This window comes from Arachis ipaensis, chromosome B7, assembly GCF_059453495.1.
Source record: "Arachis ipaensis isolate K30076 ecotype BB chromosome B7, ASM5945349v1, whole genome shotgun sequence".
Classification (NCBI taxonomy): Eukaryota; Viridiplantae; Streptophyta; class Magnoliopsida; order Fabales; family Fabaceae; genus Arachis; species Arachis ipaensis.
The window spans coordinates 132,899,104-132,918,677 of NC_142442.1; the positions used below are offsets into that span (position 1 = coordinate 132,899,104).

Consider the following 19,574-nt stretch of genomic DNA (forward strand, 5'->3'; position numbering starts at 1 on the left):
CTCAAATTTACACCCCTCTATTGGGAGCTCCCGCGCAGTTGGTGCGTCCGCATCCCCCTACTCTTCCTTCCCTTCTCTTTTCGTAAGCCACCATAAGCCCTTCTCTCCTCTTTCTTCTTCTTCTCGGAGCCACCGTAACCCTTCCTCTTCTCTGAGCCAACCATTCACCATCATCACCATCCATCACTGTCTCTTCCCAGCCACCTCCCTTCACCACAACCGCCGGCGACAACCCGCACCGCCGCGCCCTTTTTTCTTCTTCTTTCCCTCTTCTAGCTTCCACCGAGCCCAGTGCCATCGCGACGTTACCCTCGCGCCTCCTCTCCCGGCCGAACCACCACCACGAACCACCCGCCACCACTCCTTACCGTCGGCCTCGACCCAGAACCCACCGCGCCGCCGTCGCAACCTTCTTGGCTCAGCGCCGAACCAGTCTCCAGCCACACCAACCTCTTCTCATCTCTCCACGAACCCTGATCCACATCCCCGCGATCTTTCCCCTGTCCGAACCCTAGCGCCGCCGTCCCTGTCGTTCATCCGCACCTCCGCGAGTCGCCGCTCGCGCCAGGACCTCCGCGTCGCCAGCGTCATAGCTCACCACCACCCTTTCCTCTTCCACTCGCGAGCTCCACAAACACCTGTTGCTCCAATTCCTCTTCACTGCCTGGAACGGCCAGAACAGGGTGCAGCCCCTGTGTCTTCCAACCCTCCGTCTCCCCTGTTTCTCAGCCTTGCAACGCAGCGCTGCTCTTCTTCGCCACCTCAGTCTGAGTATCACCGCTGGTGCCGCCACTTTGGCCGGCCGCTTCCACCCTTCCTTCCCCTTCCTCCCTCTGCTCTGATTCTGCACCCCAGGTTTAACCATTGTATTTTTCCTTTACTTTGTTCTGTTTCATTTATCATATTACAGCTAGTTAGTTCATTTTGTTTATCTTAATTTAGTTAGAAATGCATGTTTAGTTGATTAGGTTGTTAGAGAATCTGAGCTGGATAGAGGATTTAGGTTTGTTTTGATTAATAATGCTGTTTGGAATGTTGCTGTTTCATTGATTTTTCCCTGTGCTGAATTGATTTGTTGAGGCTGCTGCATAATTGTTATTGCTGCTATATCCTTGCTGAGTGATGCTGAGTTCTTGTTTCAATTTGGTCTTCATTGTTTGATTCAGTGATGCTTAATTGTTTGAATCCATATTCCTTACTTATGCTTGATTGCTGAATTCAATGAAGGAAGGCTGACGGAATCAATTCTTTTTGCTCATTGTTACTGTCTTGGTGCTGTAACTTAGGCCATTATGTGCTCATGGCTGCTGGTTGCTTAATTGTTCATTGCTGTTTGTTGCTGTAGGTTGGCTTATTTGTTTATTTCATATGAATTCATGTTTGTTTAATTGTTATCGCATTCATTTGGAACTTGGGTTGATTTGGTTGAGCAACATTGGGAAAAGTTCTATGTACTGCTGAATTGCTGCCGGAATTTATCCTAATCTGTTCTTAATATTCATCTTTGATATTGATTAATTGAGTTGGTGCTTCGTTGCTGTTGGTTTCCAACTGTTGTTTACTCAATTGAGTGATTATCTGGCTGATTGCTTCTCTGTTTTGGTTGATGGATGCTGAGGTATTTTTGCATCTACTATTCTGCTGCATTCTTGTAACAATTGCTCAATTTCTGGAAGTGTTTGTGCGGTGGTGATTTGTGCTCAATGTCTGAGTTAAAACTGTTACTGCTGCTACAATTTTTGTTTCAATTTGAACTTAATCACTTGTTTTAGGATGCTTAATTGTCTGAATTCATGTTGAATACTTGTGGTTGGTTGTTAAATTCAGAAAAAAGATTGCTGCTTATTGCTGGTTGGCTTGGTTTGAATTGCTTATTGATGTTTTGCTGCTGTTTGTTAGCTTAGTCTCTCAACTCATGTGAATCCATATCGGGTTTTTGTGTTTAATTGTAATGCATTCATATGGAATCTGAATTGATTGTTTGAATTTGGGAAATAGCCAATTTACTGCTTAAATGCTGCAGGATTTTTCCTAAACTTGTTTCATTAAATGACATTGTCTTCTTTGGTGCAACAAGATTCTATTTGATGGATTTCTGTGTTGATAGAATCTTGTTTGCTAAATGGTTTTGGAAAACTCCTCAAGAACTTCTCTGAAAGTTTTGGTCATGCTTCTAACTTTCTTTGCTTACTTGTGATGCTAATTTACTTCTATGCATTGAATAGTCCAAGTGAATTTTTAATTTGACCATAAACTTGAAATTCTTTTGAGATTTTGAGCCTCTTTTGCATAAACTCATAAGTTTGAAGGTTTTTCTATCTATGTGGCTGATTTGATTCATTCTATTCATGCCTAACTTACATTAAGTCACATAGATCATGAGGTTTTCAATTCTTGTCTCAACTTGTGACTCTCATGTCTCATTGGAATTTGGTGTTTGAATGTTCTTTGGCTTACTTGTTTCTTTATGTTTTTAACTTTGTCAACACCACATTATTTCAATTTATGCCAAATAGCTTGTGATTAATACTTATTTGATTATGTGCTCTACACATACATTTGCATCACTTGTTTTGGCATTTTAAATTGTTGAGAAGTAAATACAAACTTGCTTGTTTTGACATTTTTGACACTTTTTGGAAATAAGGAACTTGTGACTATGCACCTAACTTTTGATTTTCCTCCCATTTCTTTTACATAACGTTTAACCTTTGTAAGACTCGTCGTCTTCGGTCCTTAGTGGTGGTGGATCTGAAATTCTGCAACACCTCTTCCAGATTCGCAACCCTTTGGCGAATTCAACAGTGTTAATCATCTTCGATTATAATCTCTCCACTGAGACTTAGATCGATCCATATTATTCGAGTCGCCACTACAAAAAAAATGGTGCTCACGTCCTCTGCACGTGACTACGTCAACCGCATGCTGCAGGACATCTCCGGCATGAAGGTCCTAATCCTCGATTCCCAAACGGTACGCACCACGATCTCAACGAATCAATTCATTTTCTCTGATATAATTCTTCATTCATTGTTTCAATTATGATATTGGTGTTCATTTTTCCATATGATTGTAAACTTGTAAATATGTGTTGCTGGTTATGGTGTTGAGCTACAACATGGATGTGAAATGTGAAATTGATGGTGTAGGTGAGTATTGTGAGCGTTGTGTATTCACAGTCAGAGCTTCTTCAGAAGGAAGTGTTCTTGGTGGAGTTGGTGGATTCCATAACCAAGTCGAAGGAGCTTATGTCGCATCTCAAGGCTGTTTACTTCCTTCGCCCTACGACGGAGAACATCCAGCATTTGCGCCGCCAGCTCGCCGCTCCTAGATTTGGGGAGTATCACCTATGTAGGTCTTTTAAATCTTTACAGATGCTGTAGTATATATAAAGCAATCCCTATTTAGGAATTCCGTTTTGTATATTTTCCCTAGTTGAAGTGATAATTTTTTTTTCTCGCATTGAGTCGAAGACACTTTGTGAATGCATTCTGAAATTTACAGTTTTCTCCAACATATTGAAGGACACTCAGATTCACATACTTGCTGATTCAGATGAACATGAAGCTGTCCAGCAAGTTCAGGTAACTGCTTTTGCTTGCGCTGTAAACATGGGAACTTTTCTATCTATCTGTTTTATGATGATAGATGACTGCACACGTTCTTGTGCTGGAACCCTTGAACCCCCCATCCCTTTTTGTTGTGAATATGTGATCTCAAATGCTGGGATTTGTATTGTGAAGTTTAATTCTGATGTAGTTTTTGTTACGATCATTTAGGAGTTCTACGCAGACTTTGTTGCAGTTGATCCTTATCATTTCACTTTGCACATCCCTTCAAGTTATATTTATATGCTCCCGGCTGTGGTGGATCCTTCAACACTGCAACGCTTCTGTGATCGGGTTGTTGATGGTGTAGCAGCTGTCTTTTTGGCATTAAAACGGAGACCAGTTATTAGATATCAAAGGACGTCTGACATTGCCAAAAGAATAGCACATGAAGCAAATGTGAGTAGAATTTTTGACATAATTATGTAGTCACTTTTTCTCAGTAGATAATATATATTATTTGTTATTTTCCTGTTTATGTTAGACAATCTTATGCATTTTAACTTTTGCATGTTTTTAAGGTGCGTTTGCATGTGTTTTATTATTTTTTCTTTTTTAATTGTTAACTTTTATCTTTTAAATCTTTATAATTTTCATTTTTCTGAACTCACCATGCATATCTCTAGGCATACTTTTGCCACAGATGTAGCCATCTTATTGTTGTTTTATCTGGCAATATATGTATCCCTATGTGTTATAATTTATCATGCATATGTAGTGAAAACTAATTTACATTAATGGGCTTCAAACAGAAACTGATGTACCAAGAAGAAAGTGGTCTTTTCGATTTTAGGCGAACAGAAGTTTCACCACTGTTGTTAGTGCTTGACAGGAGAGATGATCCTGTAACCCCATTGCTCAATCAATGGACCTATCAGGTATCTATGGGATTAATGCTATAGTCAGTGCTTACTGACAATCTTACAGCTTAGCTATCTGATAGTTTGTTTATTCATAAAGTAATTCTTGTTTGTGGCCTTATACTTTCCAGGCTATGGTTCATGAATTGATAGGAATCCAAGACAACAAGGTGGACTTGAAATCCATTGATAAATTTTCAAAGGATCAGGAGGTTAGAGAGACTTTTATGCTGTTTAATCACGTTAGCAATATCTTCGAGTTTAGATTTTATACAAATTGAAAGAAATATTGTGCTATTTGCTGTTGCAGGAGGTTGTGTTGTCGTCGGAACAAGATTCATTTTTCAAAGCCAACATGTATGAGAATTTTGGAGATATAGGTATGAATATCAAGCGGCTGGTTGATGAATTTCAGCAAGTGTCAAAGAGCAACCAGAACATCCAAACGATAGGTTTGTACTTATAATTGTCTCACATTTCAGAATAATAAAATTCCTTCTGCTATTACACCTATTTTTATACATGGCAGCATAGTATGTAATTAATTGATTTATGGTTTGACTCTTGTCAGAGGACATGGCCAAATTTGTTGACAATTATCCTGAGTACAGAAAAATGCATGGGAATGTGTCAAAGCATGTGACTTTGGTAACAGAAATGAGCAAGATAGTACAACAGCGAAAACTTATGACAGTTTCACAAACAGAACAGGAACTGGCTTGCAATGGAGGACAAGGGGTTGCGTTTGAGGTATGTATTAATGATTAGCAAAATTTCCTTTGCTTTTGCTCAAACTTCAAGAGTTATTGGGTGATGGTCTAATGTATTCTCTCTCACTCAAAGAAAAGGCTCTTTGGAGATGAAAAAAGGGGGATATTCTTTTTGAGCGGTGCTGGCGGTGCAATGTTTTTTAATTTATTTTAAGCTCTGAATATGTATGCATATTTCTTTCTATGGTTATGATAAATTAGAAAACTCAACTATAGTAGTTTGCTCATTTCAGTGCTACCATTCATCTCAAAGGATTTTTATCTTGTAATTATTCTGTTCTTTGCCTTAATAAGCCTCATATTGTTTTCATGGAGAGGTGATTTGTTAATGGGGTAAAAATTTATTCTGTTCTCGGTACATCATTCTGCAATCGGGGACTTCTTGACATATATTTGAATTTCCATCAATGATGTGAAGTAAGGACAAGGATACATGGTGAAGTATAGGTGTAAAATCCTTTCCCTTGGCCAACAACCCATGCTTACACTAGCAGATTACAAGATACATAAAGCAATATTTTTAGTGTCTTATTATCTTCCCCCAATATTTTTCTTCGATGTTTCTAATTGTTATCATATGTACTGACAATGGCTTTGGAGTTTAGACTAACAAAAGTGACAATTTCTGTCTCAATGTACTATCTTCAGGCAGTGACAAATCTACTAAATGATGATAGCATATCAGATGTGGACCGGCTGCGTTTAGTCATGCTATATGCTTTGCGATATGAGAAGGATAGCCCTGTTCAGTTAATGCAGCTTTTCAACAAACTGGCTTCCCGATCTGCCAAGTATAAATCTGGGGTAAATTAATCTCTGATGTTGCTTTCTTCTTGAATCCTTTTATCCTCAGGCATGATTGCCTGTCCTTAATCTTTTAGTGGATGCTGTCCATGTTTTAAACCTTGGAGAAGTACAGTGTTTGGTAAAGTCAATTTTGGGTCATATTGTCATTTTATATCCTTGGTTTTGGATTCCAGAGAATAGAAATATATGTTTACTAGATTAAATTGTGAAGAACTGCAAATAGATGGGAAGTACCTCTTTACAAATAAATAATGTGGCTATGCATGCCTGCGATAGTTGCTGATATCGATATTTTGTTTTTGACACAACAGCTCGTCCAGTTTCTTTTAAAGCAAGCAGGTGTTGACAAGAGAACTGGTGATCTTTTTGGAAATCGAGATCTAATGAATATTGCCCGTAATATGGCCCGTGGGTTGAAGGTATGCACAGAAGTATTATGATTACCATGCCCTATCTTTGATAGATTAAGTTCAACTCTAAACAACTTCTGTTTTGAGATTTGCTGCAGGGTGTTGAGAATGTGTATACCCAGCACCAACCCCTTCTTTTCCAAACCATGGAAAGCATCGTCAAAGGACGGCTGAGAGATGTGGACTACCCATTTGTTGGAAATCACTTTCAACAAGGAAGGTTTGTTGCTATGAAATCTAGCAGTTGTATTTTCTTTGTGAATTTCTAGAAGTCACACACAATAGAATTGTGGAATAGTATGAGTTTTTATGTTTAACGATTACATGACAATTGACATGCAGGCCACAGGAAGTAATCATCTTCATTGTTGGTGGGACAACTTATGAGGAGTCAAGGTGTGTTGCTCTACAAAATGCCAGCAATCCTGGAATTCGGTTTATACTTGGTGGCTCTTCTGTTCTCAATTCTAAGAGGTATAATGAAGTGAATTTTAGTTTTGATTCAACTAGTGGTCATTTCATGTTTAGTATATTCCAAGTGGGCTTTCAATTTGATGTCCAATGACAATAATTTTGAGTTGATAGTTCCAGTTTTGTTCTTGTATTGATTGACTACAAAACTTGCTAGTGTTCTGGATTTCTTAGCTATAGTCGTGTGTTTTATTTGAATTTGCAGGTTTATTAGGGACCTGGAAGAAGCTCAAAGGGTAGCTCGTTTGAACACCAGCATTGTTTGAAATCCATCCTGGCACAATTTGCATTTTGAGGGCTATATAGAAAAATATTTTGCAGCTTTGGATTGGGAATTTCTGTTTTGCAACCATGTACATGTATAAAAAATCTTAAGCCTTCGGTTCTAAACGCACCGTTTCAGGCGTAGTTAATTGCCGAGTACTGCTGTTGATCCCAAATTTTCATTGCATTGGCAGCATTGCAACTAGTAACAACTCTTATGGTTAACTCAATAAATCTACAATTATGATTATTAATATTTTTATTTATAAAATAAATTACTAAAAATAATAATAGAAGATATACATTAAGAATAAAATCATTGATAACTGAGAGCTAGAGAGATTTTATAAATAAAATAATAATAAAATTGTCACCGTAAATGTAATAATAATAATAATAATAAATATTTATTTTAAAAGTAAAAAATGATTTTAAAAAATAACTACAATGTTTTTTAAAATTGTAAAATTTAATATAGTTTATATCTTATTAAATATTCTAATTTTTTAATTTTTTATAATATATTTTAATCTACCAAATTAATAATTAATCGGGCAATTGACTTGATTAAAATAAAAAGTTTTACGTCTGTGGTGGGTAACCACGGTTTTAAATTTACATATAAACCGTTGTAGGCTGGCATGGTTTACATGCATGAAACAATGAAGGTAAACTGCTGTAGCCTAGCACGGATTACACTTGAATTTTGGCGGTAGAAACCGTGGCTGGTCACCACGGTTTATGAAGAAACCTTGTGCGCATGAAACCCTGCTGGCTATCATGGTTTATGCATGCAGTAGTATAAATTCATTAGCCGCTGTAAGTCATCACGGATCACTTTTGTGGGAAAGCAAAATTTTTTAGGGTGGGTGGTTGTGAGAGAATCCGGGGAGCCTTGGAGTTTTAGGGGGAGGCTTTGAGTTTTTCAACCAGTTGGGTGGTGGAGCTATGGAAGACGAAGCTCGCCTGTACCGATTAAATGGCGTTGCGCACGTGGCTGGATACATCGACGAAGAGGTTAATTATACAAGCTTATTATTATTATTATTATTATTGTTATTATTATTATTATTAGGGTAATTTACCTATATAAAATAAATGCTGAAACCTTTGCCTGATTACAACAATTGGAAACTTGCTTCGTGAATGTCTTGTTTCACTTAAGAGGTTGCGGATTCGAGTCTCTTATCTTTGGTAAAAAAAAAAAGTCTTGTTTCACTTTCTATATAAACCGTGGGAGCCAACCACGGTTTTCAAACTACACATAAACCGTGACTGGCAACAAAGGATTACATGCAATTGGTGTTCAACATAAACCGTGGGAGGTAGCCACGGTTTACCCTTGGAGAATGCAACACATAAACCGTGCCCACGGTTTACCCTTGGGGAATGCAACACATAAACCGTGGGAGGCAGTCACGGTTTACGAAGAAGATGATGTGTGCATAAAACCTTGGAGGCAGCCACGGTTTATTCATGAGCAAGTATAAATATAGAAGCCGTTGCTGGTGAAGGCGGATCACTTTTGAGGGTTGAAAAGTTTTATGCACATTTGTCCTCATCACATACAGGTCCAGATTTCCAATAGAAAATGGCAATTTTGATGTGAAAAACATAGATGAGACGGAAGCAAATCTGGGCCATGAGGGCATATACTCAATGGTGGATTTCATTCTTTTTTTTTTCTTAAAAAAATATTTTTAAAAAGAAAACAACCGGAAAATTTCAGGAATACTGTAATAAAAGTTTAGCTTGAAGTATCAGTACATTTTCAAATCAGAAGTTCAAGTAATTACAAGGGCAAATTAGAAAGCAATTCCAGAGAGATTCACTGGTATAGCAAGTTGATCCTTATGTTCTTATACACTTTAACAAAGCTAGATATGATTACATAGTCAATAACAGTCCAAGTGGTAGCAGTGAGTGCAACACATACACAATGATAAAACTCACAAACTACATAACACACTATTAATGGAGTATATTAGAGATTGTAGAGATTGACTATATAAGCAAATTGGGAGATTAACATTCAATTTCGGCTTAACTATACACGCCAAGAGAGGGAAGCGAATGCAACATCCTGGATAACAGGGTTTTGTCCCAAGAAGTTGTGCTCAGATCAATTTTCAAGTTTGTTCTGCTATTTAAGATCTTGCCGCTGGTTGCCGCCTGGGGTGTAAATATATCATAGTGTGTTGGGACCTTTTTGTAAATAAATTGGGCAACTCCATCTAATGGAGCTCTCTTGGAGAGTTCCATTAAATACTTTGCCTATAAACATATAACTAGAAGCAAATTCTTTGGTAAGAATAGGCAGAAGAGCATAGCATCTTTTGTACCCAAATTCCAAAACCTAGCAATCTAGAACATCTAGAGTCTCCTGAGCAAAACTTTAGGAAAGAGGAGAAACAATTAAATGACTGAAAAGACATTGAACAAAGCAGGGCAAGCGGTGATGAGTAGTCACTTGTAGTAACTCTCAATCACTAGCATGTTCATACAATCTAATTTTCACTCTCAGGTATTCTAAATTTGAAGGAAATCCTATTAGTTTATGGTACACACTCTTAAACATCACATCAGGTTATGGGAAAGTGAACCACAAAGATATTAAGAAAAGTGAAGAAAATGAAGTACAGGTGGAATCCTCCATATGAGATACAAAGACGAGCCTGAGAAAGTCTCAAGTGCCTCAAATGAACCTCCAAAACATTCAGTCTTCTCTCAAACACTTTTCCTCAGCTTCCTTAGTCTTCTGGGAAGAAGTTAGGTTAGGTTAGGTTAGGCATGCACCAATGTTGACTTTATACCTACTAAGGGGCATTTTACTAATCATTAAGCTTGAGAACAGATTTTTCTGTTTATGCATTGTTGTTCTAGAGTGTGTTTATGCTGTACTCGAGCACATTGTCAAAATTTTACCATGCTCAAGCACACTCACAACGTAGCTAGGCTCGGGCCTAACGCTCAAGCCAGATATTGCAGCTAAGCATTCCTATCCCTTGTAGCTGCAAAACACAGTAAAAGAAACACTTAAAATACTTCAAAACTCAGCTAAAAGCTAACTAGAAGAAATAAGAATTGAATTAAACCATGGAATTAGAAAACTAAAAATAAAATTTGCTAATAGAAAGCCTAAAACAGACCAACTTAAATTAAAAAAATACAAGGGAATAGAGAGTTATCTGATGCCAACAAAAGGAAGAAAGGTGAAAGTACTCTAAAAAGAGAAAAAACAAGAAACCATTTGGGCATTTCACTGGGAGTCCACATTTCTTAGCACATGCTAAGCTTCCTCAAAGCTGAAGGTTAAACGAACTACTACCCCACTCACTCTCACTCTCACTCTTTGAATTCTTTTAGAAATGAAGAAAAAATAGTAGTATGAAGTGCATATATGGATTTATTAGTTCCAGGTGACTCATTCCCTAGTCTGAATCTCTTAGGGTGAAGAGACAAATGATCCCTAAAATTATTCCACCATAACTCTGGAAAGATAAGACAACTTTCAGCATATACATAAGTACTAAACAGTACCTTTGGTTCATCCTGAAAGTGTAGCAAGCCACCCGATTCATAACCATTCTCCCTTAACAGGATATCAATGAGGAGCGAAATAAAGAATGATATCCATCTTGAATAGTCGGAGTTATTGAATCATTCAAAATTCTGCATTTTATTGCTCCTCCTTCTCCTTAGCCGTCGAATAACGTACATTGCTTTGTCATACTGATGTGAATTCAAACAGTATCCATGGGACTGCATCCTGTCAACAAGATCAATAGCATAGTCCTTTTTATCTATCGAAAGAAGGAGACATTTGAGGAGCTTGTTACAAATTCTTGGCCTCAACATGAAGCTTTTTTCTAGGGTGTAGAGGAATATGTTTACTGCATCATCCAGCTTCCCTTCCTCACAGAGAATATCAATCAAATGTACACAACTTGTAGGATTGATATTAATATTGAACTCACCAAGAACAGAAAATATAGCTAATGCTTCATCTACCTTTTTTGCCATACAGAACCCAGTAATTAGAATTGTGTATGGAGCTAAATTAAAATCTCTACATTTGAAGTCCATTTCCAGTAAGCCTCGAATTACTTCTTTCACATTTCCTCTGATAAAATGGTTCTCCAACACGTTGATTGAATCATTATCCCACCTCGGAAGGCTTTTCAGATATTCAAAGTAAAGATTGAAGGCCATCGAGACCTTCCCCTTTTTGTTTAACCAGCTCATATGGGCATTAGAATTTGATAATCCAGGTTGACAACCATGCTTCAACATATGTTCACGGATCTTAAAGGCGTCATCTTCTCTGTTAGCCCTATAAAGTCCATCAACAAGTGTCCCATAAGTAATAGAATCAGGTGAGATCCCCTTTAGTTGCAGCTCCTTGAAAAGCTTGATAGCGGCGTTGATATTACCAGTTTTGCAAAAACCATTGATTAAAATGTTGTATGTGATAATGTTAGGCACAACCCCACTCCCAGCAAGTTGTTTGAGAAGCTTGTAAGCATTCAAAACTTCACCAGCCTCGCACATTTGCTCCACCTTTTTCTGGAGACTAACACTATCAAAAACCCTGTCAGAACCCTGAGAAAGCCGGAAAAACAAAGATGGGCTTCTCCCAATCTCCATCTCGTGCAGTAAAAGGTGTGCTTCCTCAATTCTGCGAGCCTTGCAAAGGCCATGCATCAGAGCACTGAAGGTCACAACTGAAGGGAGACATCCAAGTTTTTCCATCTGATTAAATATCTCCCGTGCCTCTCCAACCATTCCATTCCTACACATGCCACAGATGAGAATGGTGTAGGTGTAAGCATTATGAAACTGTTCGTCCTTGGAAACCTCAAGCTGAAGAGATCTAGCTTGGTCCAAACGACCTATGTCACAAAAACCTTTGATTAATGCATTGTAACAATAGGCGTCTGGTACTAAACCCATCCCAATCATCTCATCTAACATCTTTGCAGCTTCACCAACCCTACCCTCTTCGGACAAACCACGTATCATGATAGCATATAAAGTAACATCCGGCACAATTCCCCTCTTAAACATCTTGGTGTACCATACATATGCCTCACTATATCTCTTGGCGTGAATGAAGCTATTTATCAAAGAACGGTAACTCTGCAGATTAAGAGCAAAACCATCTTTCCTCAACAAAGACAGCAAAGAAAGCGCTTCATCTGTCCTCCCGTTCTTGCAAAACCCATCAATCAAGACATTATAACAGCGCAAAGTAGGCAAGCACCCATTTTCTTTCATAGTGTTAAACAACCTAAACGCCTCATCAACCTTCATCCACTGACAGAGGCCATAAATAATAGCCGTATACGTCTTAACATCAGGCAGCACACCCCTCTTGCTCATATCATCGAGCATCTCGAGGGCAGCATTGAAGTTTCCAATCTTACAGAATCCACCAATCAAGAGAGTGTAAGTGTGGTCATCTGGCAAAGAATTAGACCTAAGCATAACATTATAGAGCGAAAAAGCCAACACAAACAAGTCTTTCTTGAGCACAACCTTCAAGATAGTGTTATAGGCGTGAGCATCAGGCTCACAATCGAACTCAGACATTCTATCAAAACACTGAATGGCTTCTTCAGCAAGACCCATATAGGAATAGGTCCTTATGAGGGCTCTAACAGATTCAGAACTTACGAAAATCCCAGATTTCTTCAGAAGCTGGAGCGCGTCCCAGTAAAGGGAGCACCACTCCTTAGTGGCAAGAGTGCAACTTACCTCGTTACGGGAATGCTGGTCCACGAGGCTCTCGAACTTGAGCGCGACCCATACGCAGAAACGGAGGGGGAGTCGCCGGTTACGATTAGGGAGATCTCGCGTGACGACGACGGCGTCTGCGTCAGCGGAAGAGTGGTGCTGTGATCGGCGAGGGAGGAACCTTGGGAGCAGTCCGGAAGCATTGTGGAAATGGACTCGTTTCCACAACAGCATAGAAGGATCGTGGTGATGATGGTGGCAGCGGCGGCGCTATCTTGTGGCCCCAACAGGTGAGACCTAAAAACAGAGTAAAAAGGAGTAATAATCAAGGTTCTGAGAACCGAACCGGTCATCGAACCGCTCTAGTTACTGGTTCATTAATTTATTGGTCCAACCGGTCCAACCGTGGTTCAACCGGAAAAACCGTTTTAAATAAAATAATAAATAAATTATAAATAAACATCCTAAAATATAATTATAATCTAATATAAATTTTAAAATATCTTCCAAATTTAAAACACAACATGAAATGTCATCAACCAAAACGATATGATCTTATCAAAATACAAACTCAAAAGTTAAATAATAAAAAGAAATATCTAAATATTAAATGGCAACATGAAAATTTGTCATCAATCATCAAAATTCGTAAAAACTTGTTAAGTACTCAACATTAGAAGCCATTAGTTTCAACTTTAACAGAATACAAGTTCATGAACAATTCGGGTAACTCATGGTCTGGGGCTGCAGGGCACATTCTTCACTTTAGTAAACGGTTTATCAATGATGACTTTCCAACATTAGGGTATCTAACTATACCTTTATACAGTTACATGAATAATTCACTTCAACTTAGTTATATTCATTTGAAACAAGTAAAGAGTGAAAACTAGTGTAAAACTTATAAAGAAAAATAAACTTATTTTTGTAAAATGAAAAACACAAGAAATAGCCTAAAGATTATACACAGCAATTAGATAGATTATTTTGGTTATGCAATTTATTGATCCAAACTTTCACTCAAACAATGTGTTTCACTATATTTATATCATTTAGGAGTTATAAGAATGCTGCAACAGAGAAAGAGGTACAGAATTACTACCCATACAGTTTAAATCATGTTTTCCATGTATAGATATTAGATAAGGAAAGGAATTCTTTTGAGCAATAAGAGTAATTCTTTTGCCAAATAATTACACAACTAAAATTGACACTTAATTGTTACGTAACCCCTGGATGAGGAAGCAGTCCTTTGACTTTGCGTTTAATATTTACATCGGCTGCTAATTCCTTTGCTAACCGGCCTACCTTCATTGTACCCTTTGCAATACATACAACATAGAATTAAGTATGTGGCATGTGAAACTTCCTAACAAGAGGTCAAGGGCTAGAAAGAAATTAATTTATAGCAGCAGCAGCATAACAAATTCATTTTAAGCAATAATTTCAACAATAACAGTTACCTATTTCCATAGTCAAGTGCAAAACCTATTCACAAGAGGAGAACCTGTTCGATTCATATCAATTTATATTTTTTTTTCTTATTCATTAGAACAAAGATACTTAGTAATGCAATGCAGCAAACTGAATTACCCATGAAAACAACATGTCACTCACTTTCAGCTTCACATACACGATTGTTTTTTAAATACTTTCTAGTGATCCAGGTGCCAAAAACAGCAATCTCCTCTTAAATAATACCAAAAATTCTTGATTGAATCCTAAATCCTAAATAAAAAATAATATTAGGGATTCCCAATTCGTGGCACCGTTTCTGGAGGTAATCTAACTGCCATGGTGTTTAATCACATCAGTAAAAAACCAATAATCAGTAAAGAACCTGAGCTAATCACAAAACATTCATTAATCAATAAAATCGCAACACACAAAACCAGAGCTAATCACAAAAACAGAGCATAAAAAAGTAGAAAAAGAACGAAGAACAACTGAACAACTGAAGAACAAGCGAGCAAGAAATTCACTGACCTTCGAAGAGGACGCCGACAGACCCTTGATTGATGGACGACACCGACCAGACAACGGCAAGAAGATGCAAAGAGTAGGGGATGGGGCGAGCTCGCGGAAGAAGAGAGCAGGGGAGTTGGAGACTTGGGGGCAGTGGCGACACGGACGGACGGCCGCCGAGCTCGACAGACGGACGCAGTAGTGGCTCGACAGAGAGGCGGCTGCGCGACGGAGGCTTCGACGTTTCCCAGGGTGGCTGCGCGATGGAAGGGGAGGAAGCTTGCAATGGCTGCTGTGCGTTGGAGGGAAAGAGAGAGAGCCCTGTCGCGACGGCGACGGCGGCGGCACAAGGCGGTGGCTGAAGTGCTGAATGGAGGTGAGGGACGATGAGATTGGGAGGATGGAGTTAGGGCAAAGTACTGGATGCTGGATCTGGGATTCTGGGCATATGGAGTTGTCGAGAGAGATCGAAACGACAGCGTTTGGACCATTCAAAAAACCGGCCGAGTCAAGGTTCGGTTCGACCGACCGGTTTCGGCCGATTCAACGGGCCAACTCCGGTTTTTTAAATTTGCGGTTTTGTTATTTGTTCAAACCGTCTTTCTTCACGGTTCAGTTCAATCGGTTCGACCGGCCGGTTCGAACCGGTTTTCAAAACCTGTGGTTAACAGTTAACTCAATAAATCTACAATTATGATTATTAATATTTTTATTTATAAAATAAATTACTAAAAATATAATAGAAGATATACATTAAGAATAAAATCATTGATAACTGAGAGCTAGAGATATTTTATAAATAAAATAATAATAAAATTTTGTCACTGTAAATGTAATAATAATAATAATAATAATAATAATAATAATAATAATAATAAATATTTTAAAAGTAAAAAATAATTTTAAAAAATAACTACAATGTTTTTTAAAATTGTAAAATTTAATATAGTTTATATCTTATTAAATATTCTAATTTATTTTTTTTAATTTTTATAATATATTTTAATCTACCAAATTAATAATTAATCTATCACAAATTTAAATTTTATTTAAAAATTTATTATTCATGAATGAATTTCTATATGCACAAAATTAAAATCAAACCAGCTAAATATTTCAATTTATTTTATAGTTACTAAAAGCAACCTTACCAAAAATATTTTTTCTTAATGATATTTTCAGACAAGTAACAGTTTTTTTTTTGTCATTAACACAGTTATTTTTGAAAAGGCAATACAACAATTTCTGGTATGGGCTTCAGCCCGTCCGGTTACCCAATGCAAAAAATGCAGGCCCAAAAAAAGTGACCAAAAAGAATGTAAAGACTACAGACGACGTCGTTTCAATGAGTGTAAGTAACATCACATTATCAACTCGAAGTAGCTAGCGGCAACAGCAATTGAGCTTTTGCATTTGAAGCTTCACAGCACGACCACGAACTCGCTGAACTGAAGTGCAGCTTCTGAAAAACCCTCAATAATGTATTTGATTAAAGCTTCGAACTTGACACCTTCACCGTTACCATTCTTCACTACAACGACCAAATTCTCTTCCCACTTTTGCACATTTCTATGTAATATTCCCAGAAAGCCCCTTGCTTTGCGCGCCAAGAAGAGAACCTCAGATTCTGAGCCGCTTCTAGAACCTTCTCTCCTCCAAGAAGTATCCTTCGACGACGAAGAAGAAGATGACGAACTCCTTGACGAATTTGAATTTGGTATATACATACACCTTCTTTCGTTCTCTCTTTACATTATTGCTGGTGTTTTCCGACGAAAGTTTTTATTTTTTTAATTGTGTTGCACAGAAGCTGAACTGGATGATGATGATGATGTTATTGTTGATGACGGTGATGATGTTGATGTCGGTGCTGGTGAGGATGAAGAAGAGGAGGAGTATGAAGATGGCGATGCCGTAGTCTATGTAAGTTCTTTCGGAATTTCCATTTTGTATTGTTTTATTGATAGGAAAAATAAGATAATAATTCAATTTCATGTTTATTTTTATCTTTGGGATGATTAATATGTTTTTTTTTATTTTCAATTTTGAAGGTTGGTGATGGCGGAGCAGGTGGTGGAATCTCCCTTGCTGGGACATGGTGGGATAAGAAGGCACTAGCCATTGCTAAAGAAGTTACTGCCTCTTTTGATGGTGACCTGCAAATTTATGCCTTTAAGACTTTGGTCAATTCCACCATTCTAGTGCGCATTGAAAGGCTTACCAACAAGTTAGTAACATAACACATTACTCCAAAGTTGGCTAACTTGCTATCTATCTATATTGTTTTGTTTTACAGTAGACAAGAGGCAAAATGCTGAGGAGAACTTTGTAGTTTAAGCTGTCTTGAATTTAGTTGTCTAAGTTTCCTAGTTTGTAGAATGTATAATTCTTGATTCACATTTGGCTGAACTTCCTAAAATAGTAAAAATGGATGGTTGGTTTTATTATTTAGTGGTTTTTATATGAATCTTAGTTTTATTTCATGTTATTGTTGTTTAGGGAAGTTCTGAACCTATGTTTAATTGCATGACTAGATTAGATATACTAGGCTGGATATCCCTAAAGAAAAAATGAGGCGGTAACTTTGTTTTTGAAACAATGCATATAGCTATATTAGTGATATAACTATGTATTGCCAGAAATTTCAGCGATCAATGGATACATGGCCCTTGGTGAAATTTATGAGTTATATATAACGCTTTCCCCTTTAGTGTGTCATTCATATTTATTGATCTTTTAAGTGTTTTTCTGCCGTCATTTATATTTATTCTGAGGGTTATTTCCTTTGTTTATATCAAGTATACTGAAATAAGTGTGTTAGACTTGGCCACTAGAAGTGGGTTAGTGATGAGGGGTTGGAGAGTTGGTGTGAAAATGAAATCATAGGTTTAAAACTTAACTGCCATTGATGTACCAAAAGATAATGTGTAGATTAAATCCCATTTAGGCTGGATAGATGTGGGGTCATTAATGTAATTTCATCTGTAAAGTGTGTCACAAAGAGAAAGGAATGTTGAATGCAATTTATTAGTTTTAATATTACTATACCCAGGAAAAAATGGAAAGACTTGAACCTCTATAATTTAAGGGGCGTATAGAATGTAATCAATACATAATATTGGCTTGTTATACCTTCCCTTCTAATAGAATTTAATCACCCATAAAGGACTTTTCACCTCATTGTTAAAATCAGCTAATGCTATTTGCACACTGCTGATTGCTCAATCAATGAATTTTTTTTTTTTGCCCCCTTTTTCTTGGAGATTTGGCTTATCATTGAACTTGCACTTCTATTTCAATATTTTGATAATATTTTTCCTCCCCGATGCAATGTGTGCTTGAATTACCATTTCCTTTTCATCTTGTGCTGAACTTTGCTATTATAGTGCTATATTCTTAACTGTTGAGGTCTGATTTCCATATACGTTAGGTCTGGCTCCCCAACAATGGAAGATATTGAAGCCTTTTCTACAACCTATAGAACAAAATTGGATGAAGCAGAGATTGCCAAATTTGTTCCTGAAAATTTGAGTTTGGAGGTACCATTTCAACTAACTTACTTGCAGTTTGTTCTATGTTGAATATATATAATGCGAGACTATCACAATCACAACTTGAAGCCCTATGTTATCATATTAGTTCCACTAGTGGCTTAATCAAAGTTTCTTGTTCGTTGGTTCTATGATTATTATCTTAACAAATCTGGCTTTGTGTTACTTTAGGTGTCTTCTCCAGGTGTTGAAAGAATAGTTCGGATTCCAACCGACCTGGATCGATTCAAGGACCGGCCTATGTATGTGAATTACTCCATTGTTAATGATTCTGATAATTCATCTGCAGAAGGTGATGGGGTCTTCAGGCTTGAATCCTTTGACATGGAAACTAAGTGTTGCACGTGGGGTATAGCTGATGTGAGAGTCAACAGAGGGAAAGGAAGACCACTGAATAAGAAGCAAAGAGAGTGGCGGTTAAGCACTCCCTTTGATTCATTACGTTTAGTACGGTTGCACTCTGATATTTAAATTAATTATTCCCCCAAAAAAAGTGTTAATGACATCTCCATCTTCATGTGCAAGTCTGTGTAGATAATTAGGGGAACAGTTCACACATAGATCCATATTCGTTAAATTTTTGAATTTTTGAAACTTGACAAGTTTGAGGTCTTTGTGGATTCACTGAATTGTAATTTCCCTTTTGTGGATGGTAAATTACAAAACTGGTGAAGAGATATATACTGTAGGAAACATTTCAAGTGCACCAGTAGTACCGGTGCACCAGTTGTTTTAACCGTTTTAAGTGCACCGGTAGTACCGGTGCACCAGTTATTTTAACCGTTGATCTGAATTATAAAAAATATATATAATATATATTAATTGAAATCAACGGTTAAAATAACTGGTGCACCGGTACTCCCCGGTACACTTGAAATGTTTCCTATACTGTATTATGGAATCAATAAGCAAACTGAAACCAGGGGGATATATATTATTCCATTCCTTAATTTATGACTCCATCCATTGGTTAATGCACTGCGTTGTAATCTTTATTCTATGCTTGGCAGAATCATTTTTCTCCATGATTTATTCCTTTCTCTCTCTATACCTTAGGTTTCAAATTTCTGTTTATTATGATAGATCACTTTAGTTCTGACCCATATAACTCTTTTTTGGATTTTGATCCGTT

At 37.4% G+C, this 19,574-nt stretch overlaps 3 protein-coding genes across 4 annotated transcripts; 2 read left to right on the forward strand and 1 right to left on the reverse strand.

The window, feature by feature from the left end:
- The first annotated feature begins 22 nt into the window (after positions 1-22).
- VPS45 (vacuolar protein sorting 45) lies at positions 23-7,438 on the forward strand. Of its 2 annotated transcripts, none has more exons than XM_016307925.3 (14): positions 23-855; positions 2,719-2,973; positions 3,150-3,351; positions 3,505-3,584; positions 3,780-4,007; positions 4,361-4,486; positions 4,600-4,680; positions 4,779-4,920; positions 5,040-5,218; positions 5,887-6,042; positions 6,357-6,464; positions 6,554-6,675; positions 6,798-6,929; positions 7,132-7,438. In XM_016307925.3, the coding sequence occupies exons 2-14, from the start codon at positions 2,884-2,886 to the stop codon at positions 7,190-7,192; spliced, it is 1,707 nt and encodes a 568-aa protein (XP_016163411.1). In that variant the 5' UTR covers positions 23-855; positions 2,719-2,883; the 3' UTR covers positions 7,193-7,438. The 2 variants fall into 2 exon arrangements, with proteins under 2 accessions (XP_016163411.1, XP_020961983.1); XM_021106324.2 differs by having other exon boundaries at positions 2,778-2,973.
- Positions 7,439-9,022: 1,584 nt separating this feature from the next.
- On the reverse strand, positions 9,023-15,326 carry LOC107605965 (uncharacterized). Its single transcript, XM_088493629.1, has 3 exons — positions 14,913-15,326; positions 10,731-13,223; positions 9,023-10,201 (listed from the first exon to the last, which is right to left on the reverse strand). Exon 2 carries the CDS (start codon positions 13,158-13,160, stop codon positions 10,851-10,853), a length of 2,310 nt encoding a protein of 769 aa, XP_088349755.1. The 5' UTR covers positions 13,161-13,223; positions 14,913-15,326; the 3' UTR covers positions 9,023-10,201; positions 10,731-10,850.
- Positions 15,327-16,272: 946 nt separating this feature from the next.
- Positions 16,273-19,052, forward strand: LOC107605966 (uncharacterized). Its single transcript, XM_016307927.3, has 5 exons — positions 16,273-16,608; positions 16,699-16,814; positions 16,943-17,118; positions 18,322-18,430; positions 18,614-19,052. The coding sequence occupies exons 1-5, from the start codon at positions 16,371-16,373 to the stop codon at positions 18,911-18,913; spliced, it is 939 nt and encodes a 312-aa protein (XP_016163413.1). The 5' UTR covers positions 16,273-16,370; the 3' UTR covers positions 18,914-19,052.
- The last annotated feature ends 522 nt before the right edge of the window (positions 19,053-19,574 follow it).